Source organism: Caloenas nicobarica, chromosome 1, assembly GCF_036013445.1.
Source record: "Caloenas nicobarica isolate bCalNic1 chromosome 1, bCalNic1.hap1, whole genome shotgun sequence".
In the NCBI taxonomy this organism is placed as follows: Eukaryota; Metazoa; Chordata; class Aves; order Columbiformes; family Columbidae; genus Caloenas; species Caloenas nicobarica.
In genome coordinates this window covers 55,889,143-55,899,988 of record NC_088245.1, presented here as the reverse complement: position 1 = coordinate 55,899,988, position 10,846 = coordinate 55,889,143, and the positions used below count along the sequence as shown (strand labels likewise).

The 10,846-nt window shown below is 49.8% G+C and overlaps 1 protein-coding gene across 2 annotated transcripts; it reads right to left on the bottom strand.

Moving 5' to 3' along the window:
• CSRP2 (cysteine and glycine rich protein 2) lies at window positions 1-9,416 on the bottom strand. 2 transcript variants are annotated; one of them, XM_065635491.1, is made up of 6 exons: window positions 9,342-9,416; window positions 5,138-5,259; window positions 3,009-3,177; window positions 1,855-1,987; window positions 1,348-1,441; window positions 1-326 (listed from the first exon to the last, which is right to left on the bottom strand). In XM_065635491.1, exons 2-6 carry the CDS (start codon window positions 5,247-5,249, stop codon window positions 250-252), a joined length of 585 nt encoding a protein of 194 aa, XP_065491563.1. In that variant the 5' UTR covers window positions 5,250-5,259; window positions 9,342-9,416; the 3' UTR covers window positions 1-249. The 2 variants fall into 2 exon arrangements, with proteins under 2 accessions (XP_065491563.1, XP_065491572.1); XM_065635500.1 differs by having other exon boundaries at window positions 9,311-9,367.
• Window positions 9,417-10,846: the final 1,430 nt, after the last annotated feature.

The window sequence follows — 10,846 nt, the reverse complement described above, 5'->3', positions numbered from 1 at the left end:
TTTAGGATATATCAACAAGCAAAGCTTTATTGAATTGATAGTCAGTATTAAGTGTTACAGTGTGATACACAAAGCAAGAAAAAAGCAGTGCTTTTTTTAAAAAAAAAAAAAATCATCTGCTGAATGTATGGCCCAAGCACTATGGTAACTAGTATCTGTTTCCACAGTAGTTAGTAACATTTAGGAAACTCTCTTCTTTCTTGTAGCAGGGTCTCAGCAGAGCCATAAGGGGTTTTGAGCTGTGTTCCCTCACTGAGCATGAACGAGGGCACCCGCTCCCTGGCCGTACCCAAATCCTTTGGGGCCAAAGTTCTTTGCGTAACAGCCTGTGAGAAACATAAACATGTAGTAGCTGAGCCTGCTGGCTCGGTAATTAAGAACAGCATTGTCTAGGCTAAACCCCTGGGCTGCTTCCCATTTAGTCACCCGCACTTCCCCATCAGAAGCAATGCTTAGAAACCTTTTGCTAATGGTTAACTGCCATGGTTAAACTTGGTAGATGTGGCTGCTCGGTCACAGCTCCCAATCTGCTCTGTGAAAGTAATTCATACATGGTCCAGCCTGAGAGAGCTGGGGTTGTTCAGCCTGGGGAAGAGAAGGCTCCAGGGAGACTTTGTGGCCTTTCAGTACTTAAAAGGGGCCTGTGAGAAAGATGGGGACAGAGTTTTTAGCAGGGCTTGTTGCGATAGGACAAGGGGTAACGATTTTAAACTAAAAGAGGGGAGATTCAGGCCAGACATGAGGAAGAAATTTTTTTTTTTTTTTTTTTTTTTTACACTGAGGGTGGTGAAACACTGGCCCAGGTCGCCCAGAGAGGTGGTAGATGCCCCATCCCTGGGAACACTCAAGGCCAGGCTGGACGGGGCTCTGAGCAACCTGATCTAGTTGAAGATGTCCCTGCCCATTGCAGGGGGGGTTGGACTAGCTGAGCTTTGAAGGTCCTTTTCAACCTGAACTATTCTATGATTCTGTGGCTAGATATTTGATAAAACATATGTTGCCACCAAACCCCTGTGTGGATCAGGTTTATATCCACGATACCACGCAAGAAGGCTCAGCAGGGTGCTGACTAGCTTGTTTCCCTGCTCCGATCTGCTCTCTGACCCAGGCAGAGGGCACAGGCTGCTGCTGCGTTACTCAGTGTGCAATGTTTGGTTGATGCAGAAGTAAGCTACACGAGCAGCTTCAGTGATATTTATTTCATTTCTCAGCTCTATTCCTATGACTTACAGAGCACTTCCATCTTGACAGAAGCCTGTAAGTCTCATACCAGGAATAAATTCAGCATCTGTCCTTGTAACTCATTACCTTGAACCACAAACAAATGGTCTTTGTTTCTTTCCTCACCTTTACAATAGATTTCTCCCTCTTTTTCAGTTAGGGTTGTTGATTCTAGGCTTTTTCCACACTTGGCACATCGGAAGCAGTTTTTGTGCCATGGCTAGGGAAAAAAAAACCAAACAAGATAGTTTAAATACGAAGAATGCCTGAGTTTGTAAAAAAATATGTTACCCAGAGATGCCTGCATCAGTATTGTTTACAGATGACTGGTGCAATACAAACCAGTTCCAGTGCACCAGTAGGAGATGAGAGCATCTGCATTTCTGTGAGTGGCCCAAAGCCCTGGATTCTACACAGCGTCCTGCTCAGGGCAGTGTTTTGAAAAGTTTAGGCTTGCTCTAACCAATTCAGAGCAGATCTTGGCTCTCTGTAGCAAGGCAGACAGCTGGCAGGGAAATGCAATTTTAAGCTAAGTCTGCCCCGCAGTTTGTTCCCTACTGGAACCCACAGAACATCCCTGGCTCACTTTAAAGTCCACACAGGAGGTACAAAAGGGCACAGGCAATTCCTTACCTTTCCAGCTCCTATTACTTTCTCTGCGGCATAAACAGAATCGCCACACCTCGAGCATTTCTCTGCCCCGCCAAACTTCTGAGCGAACTTTGAAGGGTTTGGGTTTGTTGTGGGTCGGTGGGGAGAGGGCGTGCTGAAAGAAAGGAGACATTCGTAGTCTTTATTCTTCTTACCGAATGACCTCTTGCTCTTCTTAACAACACTAAGAGAGCAGCATCCAACACACAGCACAGAATAAAGTACTTTTTCAAAACTGGAGAGGTAAGTTAACCAGCAAGGCTATTCAATTACACTTGGTAGGAAAAAAAAAATGAGAATGGCCATGATTCAAAGGATAGCAAGTAGCTACTGTAAAATCTAGTTCTCTGAGAAGCCTTCACCTTTTCACTTCTCTAGAAGTGCTGAATTCTCTATCAGGACATGGATTTAGCAGATAGCAAGCTACAAGTAATTCTGTTAAATTCCTGTCCACTGATCATCATCTGGAACCTGAACTGATCACTGAACCTAATGGAGTGAACTGCTTATCAGTTCTGGCTATGCCTGGGCTGAAGAGCAGACATGGTGTAAAAGTCAAGCAATAATTTGGGAACTTGCATGAAGCAAGTTGTGAGGCAAACTTCAGCTTCTCACATGCTTTGCTTTACAGCAAGGACTTAATCAGACTAGGAACGTTTATTATTTAATAGGCCTTTTGTTTTTGGCTATAATTAAGAACAAATGGTTCTTCATTCACCAGTTAAAAATTCATTCTTCTTGTAGCCCCAGATTCTCAGCTTTCCAAATCCATCCCTGCCAGAACCTGTTGAACATTTGCCTTTGCAGCTTATTTAGTAGAGCAGCTTGAGACTCAACGGTCACCTCTGTGGGCTTGTGCAGAGCCACCACCAGCTCCATAACCCAGTCCCCTATGGCTCATGTGTAGGGTTCATGCATCTTTACCAACTTCTGCTCATATGGTGCCTACTTGTGTAGTCACCAGTGGAAGCTTCGTGCACTGAAGATTAATCACCCCATGTTTGGTTATACTGGGGTATTTTGCAGCATTTCTATTCCAGACGACATGAATTAAACAAAATCCAGCCTGAGGGACTCTTCTGCAAACAGTACTGGAGGACAAGGGTCACCTCCCCACCCAAACTCAGTTCACTCACCTCTCAGGCTTGATGCCCAGTCTCTCTCCCCGGTCCATATTCAGCGTGCCAGCCCCTTGGCCATACCCGTAACCTTTCGGGCCATACTTTTTTCCGTAGCATGATTTGCAGTAAACTTCAGCATCATGAATCGCTACAGTTGTGCTGTCCAAGTTTTTCCGGCAGACCACTGGAGGAAAAAAAAAAAAAAAATTATATTGCCTTAAGAGACCATTTCCATCAGCACATGGAGTAAGCCAAATATCAAGTGAGGAGTGGTATTATGGGTTTTCTTGCTCACAATTCTTCCTATTAGGCTGTGGGACTGCTAAAGATTAGAGGGGGCAGGCTGTCTTCAGAATTAATGAATTATGCTTAGCCCTGTAAAGGGCTCTATTCCCTCCCACCTCTTCATGACCGTGACATTTAAAGCCTGGAAACTTGCTGTGGCTTGATGAATGAGGCTGCTCAGAAACCCAGATAGCGCAGACAGCATTTTCCCTTGACAGATGCCATACAGCACAAAGCAGAAGTCTATGGGTGCAGAAGAGCCCTTCTCCTGCCCTTTTGGCCAGGGCAGGGCTGGGAAAAAACAACCTTCAAGGTTTTCCCCCTGCCTTGGCACTGGTTTGGAGCAGAGCTGGGTCTGTTTCGCAGCTGTCACTGGAGGGGCTGTGCTTTTCTGGCATTCCTACATTGTCCTTCAGCACAATTCAAGCACTCTGCTCAAGGTTACAGTAGAAGGCAGAACTATTTCCTTCTTAAACCTTCTTTTGTATCCCAGCTGGCAGACTCTTTCCGTCGGCAGCAGCATTATGCCCGTGATAAAGAATTTGGGGAGGAAAAAAAAAAAAGCTTTATGAATTTTTTGTTTAAAGAGAAGTTTAAGGTCTTCAAAATAGAGGGTGACCTTTGCTTATAGCATTCCTTAGCTCCAAGGTTCTTTTTATAAGACACAAATATCCAATAAGTAAATCAACTAATGCATGTTTGTTAAGCCTGCAGACTTTAACCCCAACAGAACTATGCACTAAGGAAAGGCAAATACTCAAACACACTAGAGCCATTGTTTGACTGTAAGTTCCAGGTTTCTTTTAATAGAAACTCCCATAAAAGGCTGAAAATGAGGCAGCTGAGACATCTAATCTTTTCTTGTAACTGCTGTAGAGCTGAGGGAAAGGAGCGTAGGTGTGCCGAGGCTCGTGGTGCGCTGATGTGACGCTGCAGACTAACAGCAAAGTGATTTGAAAGGGCCAGTTGTAACTATGGCTAAACTGAGGCTAAACCCTCGCTTTGCCTGCAGGTATTAAACACAAGGAAGCAGGACAAAGCAGTACCTCATGTTTGTAATGAGGCGAAATTCTCTGATTCAGACAGATAGGCTGTCTGTTTGCAAAGTAGGAGCCTCCGATTCACATCGACCCTTTGTTCCCTTCATTGAAGCAGAGGTCTTTTCAGCAGAGAAAGCGATTTTCAATGCCTCGCTGGGCTTATTGGTTGGACTGGAAAATAATGCTTTGGACTCCGTTCATCTGAAAGAAACCACGGGCCTCTGTGCCAAGAAAGTCCAGGCTTTTGGCTGTGCTAAAGCATCGACAGCTCGGCTGTGCTCAGGCCCACTGGTGTCCTGCTCTGTGTGCAGCTTCAGGGCAGGGGTTTGATAATTCTTCCTTCAGCTCCTGCCAGCCCTGGGACCACCATGAGAAGTCCAGCTGAGCTCAGACCAGTGCAAACGGGGCTCTGCCACTGGGCTTTCTCCTCTGCTTGAGCAATGCTTTCAGCCAGGTTTCCATCCTAAAGATCCCTTAGACTCCTGAGGAGAAGGATGGGGTAGGGGGGTGCAAAGGGAGGAGAGAAGCATGACGTGCTCTGCTTTGGGAGGCACATCCCACCCCTCTCACACTGCACAGGTAGGATAATATCTCTCCAGGAGACAAGCTCTCCCCTCGGCACCGTCAGGCCCAGGAAGAATGTGGTGAAGCAGAAGTCAAGCCCAACGTGACGGACAAAGCCACCTCTGGCCACTGCCATCCCCTGCGCATCACAGGTGCCAACTGAGCCTGGGACATCTGTGGACCAGCACCTTGCTGTTGTGACCCCCCGGCTATGCCGGGAGAGGTTTTGCAGGGATGTGGGAAGGGAATACTTACTGCAGAGGAAGCAGCAGCGGTGGAAGCTCCTCCCGTCGCATTGCACCTCTTCGGCATGGTAGACGGTGCGGCCGCAGGCGCCGCATTTGTTGCCGCCTCCCCAGTTTGGCATGGTGGTGGCCCTGTGCGCCCAGCCAGGCGTGAGGGGACAAGGGGAGAGGTTTGTTAACCGCGGTGTCCTCCACCGCCCCAACTCGAGGAGAGTTGAGGTCACAGGCTCCTTTAAACCAGGTCTGCGAAGTTTGTATGTCAGAGCACAAGCCCGCGATTTTGTCAACTGTTTAAAGACGTGACCTTCCACCGTGTGAGAAGTTTTTGTGATCAGATCAGCTTCTCAGCCCTTCAGATCACAGACCAGACTTAAAGGCTTAGGCCGTCTCTCTACGGCTATTTGTAAAAGCAGATGGACTCGCAAAGGGAACAGAGGCCGCCACCGCTGCTGCTGCTAAATAGCAAGAAAAAGAGAGACACAGTCTTCACGAGACGTGTCCTTCTGTCCCTGCCTGGTATTTTGAAAATTACATAAATTGGACATGCACAAATTACAGTTTCATGCACAAGGGCTTTACTGTACCTTGAATGAATGCCCCCCCAGATGGATATAATTTCAGTTTCTATGCTTCATTAACGTTGGGCCCCTTGTCTGATGGAAGAAAACCAATTGTGCCAACAATGGCATTTTGTTTTACTGCAGGGCCTATGATTTGGGATGCAGTACAAGCCAAGTTGCCCTCACCGGACAATCAGTTATTAGGGCTGTAGGGACATTCTGAACTCCTTTGAGATCACACCTGCACTTCAGAGAAGTTTAAGGGGGATTATTTCCCGAAGACTCCACCACTATTACATGAACTGCACCTTTACCAGAGAGGTATAAGAGCGAAATCCAACTGCTCAAGGAGTCACAGCTGCTTTAAAATAAAACAAAACAAAATTCCCTCCCATGCATTACTGCAATGAACACTCGGAAGGCTGGTGGAGAGGTACAGGCACTATCACCCATCATGTCAAACTACAGCCTTGAGAACAGTCTCCTACATTAAGCCAGAAGCAGCAGCTGCCTCATCTCAAGCTGAGCTGCCCCCTCCCCAGGTCCCCTGCCCTCATGTTATCACCACCACCAGTTCCCATCAAGCTCTACGGGGAGGTCCTCTTGCTCCTCCCCATAAGCATCCTGGGTTAAAACACCAAAGCAGAGCACTGCCCACCACCTTTGGCTTTTCTGGGACTTTCCTCCTTTTGTCACCACCATGAGCTAACACAGCAGTGTTTGCTGAAGGCTCATCTCCCAGTCATCGCTGAACTGCCCTTGAGTTGCAACCATTGCTGGCTAATGGTGGTTTGCCACCAGACCACCTCTCGTAAGCACGGAGGCCAACAGCAGCCAGAGAGGGGGTTATCAGTTCAGCGAGTCTAACCCAGCAGAGCTTCTCAGGCCTCACCACCCTCTCTGCTCCCTACTGACCCTTGTTGCAGACAGGGTTTCTGGGCAGGGACCATGGGTTTGCCCACTTGTAGCCCAGAGGGCACCTTCTGCCACGCCACCAGCAGCACCATTCCCTCCCAGTAGGCTCCCCACAGCAGCCCTGTGGTACTTGTCAGCTTTTGCGGGGGGAAAGGAAGGAAAGGGAAGGGTAGGGAAGGGAATTTGTTGGGAGCTTCTGACCTCGTCACAACCCATCTTTGGTTACCCTTAGAAGTTCTCCTGTGTTGGCCAGACAGGGAGAAGAGACACGCGACAGCATCTCCACACAACATCCACAACCTGCTGCCTTCAATCTGCTTCTGGCTCAGAGGGATGGGTGGCAGAGCTGAGGACTACCAACCTCCAGTTGTCTTCCTGGCCAACAGAGAGGAATTGGAAGTGCTGCCATGACACAGGGAGCCAGAGAAGAGCACTTTGCTTCACGATTCCCTTCCTCTAAGGGGCTCTCACCGATGTGTGGGAGATACCTTGGTCCAGAGCGAGGGGTCTCATGGGCACTCAGCTGCTGCCCCTGCTCTCCAGGCAACGTAGAGCAGACTCACAAATCACATCTCAGAGCAGCAGTTCTGGCTAAGCCTGAATTAACTGACCCATCTTGCTAGTACTGCTAAAAGAAACCTCCTGCTCAAGCAGCCTGACCAGTAATTCAGCAGTTTTCGGAATGCAGGGAAGGTTGCGCAGTTCCCAAGTAAGACTTGCTGCCAAGTAGCTGCTACAAGACCTTTGTCCGAGGCAAGCAGACAGCCATTCATGGCATGTGGGAAAATGAGATTAGTTTATTAACCTAATTTGGGGCATCTTAGGTACATTCCTAAGCAAAGGCTTAGGAAACTTCCTCGGAGTGGCTGAGCAGTGCCATTTGCACACTGACACTAATTACTGAGATATCCCATTGTTTAATACTTCCATGGGATTAGCACCATTACTGCTCCATGGTTTAGCACTAATACCCTGACTGAGCTCATAAAATTAGTTTTATGACATTTCCCACTCTGCCTTTGTCATTCTTGGCACAACTGTAGAGTCTAAAAATTAAGATTCCATTTCTTTTATTCAAGTGCTTGGCTGTGCTACTGCACAGCAGCTGACATCAATCATGGCGAAGAGTGTCCTTAGTTAAAGGGAATATAGACTGCACAAAGCTTTGGAAAAGGAATGCATGGACTGGAAAAAAAAAATTAAAAAAAAAAAAAAAAAAAAGAGATTCCTTTCCACTTGGTGTGCTTTCCAAAACGTAAATGGTATTTGGTACAAGAAGTACTTATGTTTTTCCTCTCACCATCCCCGTGCTCATGTTCTTCTGTGCATTTACATAAGTCTAAATTATTGTCATCATTTTGTTAGCAAACAATGATTTAGTTTCCATGCACACTAGAGCTGAGGACCTGGATCAGGTTCCCAGTTTTGCCCCAAATTTCCCGTGTAATACTGGGCAACACGGGGTGCAGCTCCACCCCTTCTTTCCAAAGGAGATGAAGTATTAGACAGTTTGGCAACCATTAGCTGACTCAAATCTTCTGATAAGGGCTCTGGGAATTCATTAAATGAAAAGCAAAAAGGAATTGAAGTCAGTACTTCAAGGTGACCTTGGTTTCTTCAACAGAAGATATTTCCATTTATCCTCCCCACAATGTTTCCATGATGGCGTGTGTGGGAAGAACGGCAATATTTCCTCAATCACCCAATGGCAAGGGCTCCCCTGAGGCAGGGGTGCCCAGAAGGCACTTAAGGGGAAAAGGGATGACCTGAAGAAGCCCTGCACGTAAGACAGCGTACAAGCCTGTGCTCCTGCCCACCAGCTGCTCTTAGCACCACCCTGGAGCTTCACACCGCCCAGGTCTCCTTTGAGAGCTCCACAGGTAGCAGATTCAGATTTCCAGTCCTGCCTTAATCCTCCTCTGCTCCCTGATGACTTTTTCTCTAGTTCAGACAGGCCTTCAGGGAGCTCAAGAGCAGTCATTAAACATCCAGATGATCTCACTACCAGTACCAACAATTCTGACTTCCAATTGCAGGTTTGTTGGCAGCTGCTTTCCTCAAATAAGAAAATCCTGACTTTACTGCTAAGCTCGTGCCCAGTCAAGAGGGGAGCACGTTATTCAGCCAGCGCTCACTGGAATGCCAGTGAGAAGCCATGGCAACTGCAAAGTCCTTTCCAACCCACTTGTGAACGGCAGGTTTAAATACAAGAAACCTAAACCAGCCCCAAGACAAACGCTGAGGAATTTCAGGCAATCCAGTTATCCTGGATTGCTTTTTCAGCCACTCGTTGGGGAAGCCAAGCATGTTGCCGCTTCGTTCAACACAGCGAGCGGGAAGCCCCGGCTCCCGGCACTTCTCCTCGCCCGCAGCTTCACCTCTCCCGGGCACCGGCTCGGTTTGCTCCGGCCCAGGGGTCCAGCACCAGCCCCTGCACCAGCGGCCGGGGGCGGTGGTGGCCGGGCAGCCCTTACCCCCAGCCCCGCTCCCGCCCTACCACCGGGGGCGCCGCCGCGGGCCCCCCTGCAGCCCCGCCGCGCTCACGGGTGGGGCGGGACGGGCCCCACGGGCGCGGCTTCGGGCGGCGGCAGCGACCCCCGCGTCCCATCCCGCACCGCGGGGCTGCGACCGCCCGCGCGGCGGCTCTGCCGGCGGCTCTGCCGGCGGCTGTCCCGCACCGCACCGCTCCGCTCCGCTCCGCTCCGCACCTGCGCGCCCGCTGCCCGGCCCGGCACTCACCGCGGGGCTGGGCTCGGCTCGGCTCGTCCCGGCGCGTCTGAACCCGGCGCGGCCCCGCAGCGGCTTAAAGGGCCGGGGCGGAGCCATGTGGGGCCCGGGCCAGCCCCGCCGGCCCCGCTCCCGCCGCGCAGCCCCGACCGTGCCAGGCAGCGGTGCTCTCACCCCCACCCGTGGGGCCTGAGCCCGTCGCCGCGGGAGTCAGACCCCAGTGGGTCTGGGGGAGCCGTGTGCACCCCGAGCCCCCCCGTCCGTGCCGGTCGGTGGGGCATCCAAGTGCGAGGGGGTGACGCTGCTACAGCCGCCCCGAGGGGACAACGGGAGGCATCCCAGCTGCAGTCTCAGATAGGAGCCCCACCTGTGTTTTTACTCGATTTTAGGATTTTTCCTTAAATTCTAAACTTCTTCACTGCCCACATGAGGTCGAGGCAGGCACCGTAATCGTGTTTCACCAGCATGAGGGAAGGTGTGTAGAGCTTGGAAATACATTTCTCCAGCCATGAGAAAGAGCTGGGGTGGGACCTGGTGCCCAGGCATGTAGGAGTCTGCAGGCACCCCCGGGGAGGAATTGGCACCGCAGATCCCTGCTGAACCATTGCTCCAGCAGGGAAGCTAATTAGGAAGGACCTTCATAGTTTTCACAAAAGGCCAGCGACTTACGCCTGTCCACACCAACCAGTTCACACTGTAGAAAACAGCTGAGTGCTTGAGCTGCTTTTGGAAAACGGCCCCATCTCCTGAGTCCTCAGGGCCATCGTGCGCTGGCTGAATCAGTTCAGGATTATGCACAGGCCTCCCTGTGTTTAGAGGGAGATGAAGGTTCATCTCCTCTTCTTTATTAATCAAATGCCAAATCAGCTACTCATTGCCCGGACGAGCGCTAGAGTGCCCTGTTTCAGCACAGGAACCACTTCTTCATGCACACAAGAAAATAAGCCTGGCAAGTTGGCTGGAGGCAGCTCCTTACAAAACCTCCAGCACAAATGCTGTTCAGCAAAATGGCTGTTTGCAGGTCAGGCGCGAAATTGGTCCCGCCGGACCATTAGCGCAGGCAGCTGAGTGACATGCAACCCGCGTTGTCCAGTGGCCGATATATGGAGCCAAATTGCCTGTACCATGATATTAAAAATGACCTCCATGTCAGGCACGTGAAGGAGAAAGGTGAGCTGTCCTCTCCCCTTAAAACGTGCTTCCAGTGTGCTGCAGCCAGCCTGCTGGCAGCCACAACTCGCTGAGATTTTTTCCTTACCTTTTATGACTTTCTTTTTTCATTTGCAATGAATTGTGAATGACCAGTTTGTGTGCGATTTGTGCACATCTCAGAGTCCTGCTCCATAAGCAAAGCTGGAACCAGTTCCCGGGGAACAAAGTGGTGTTCGCCGTGAGCAAGACCAAGAGTGTGACCTCAAACATCATAGCAAACATTTTAGTCTAGGTTTTGAGGGAAGGGAGCACCATGAGAAGCAGAAGTATCAGCAACTGTTGTTTCATGACTTGGAGCTTACAAG

What these genes read in the sequence shown, in the direction of transcription:
- CSRP2 (XM_065635491.1), bottom strand. Translation starts at nt 5,249, where the DNA reads ATGCCAAACTGGGGAGGCGGCAACAAATGCGGCGCCTGCGGCCGCACC. An exon ending in CCGCTGCTGCTTCCTCTGCA is followed by an intron (nt 3,178 to 5,137) that starts GTAAGTATTCCC and finishes TTTTTCCTCCAG; the next exon opens with TGGTCTGCCGGAAAAACTTG. An exon ending in AAGTAATAGGAGCTGGAAAG is followed by an intron (nt 1,442 to 1,854) that starts GTAAGGAATTGC and finishes TTTTTTCCCTAG; the next exon opens with CCATGGCACAAAAACTGCTT.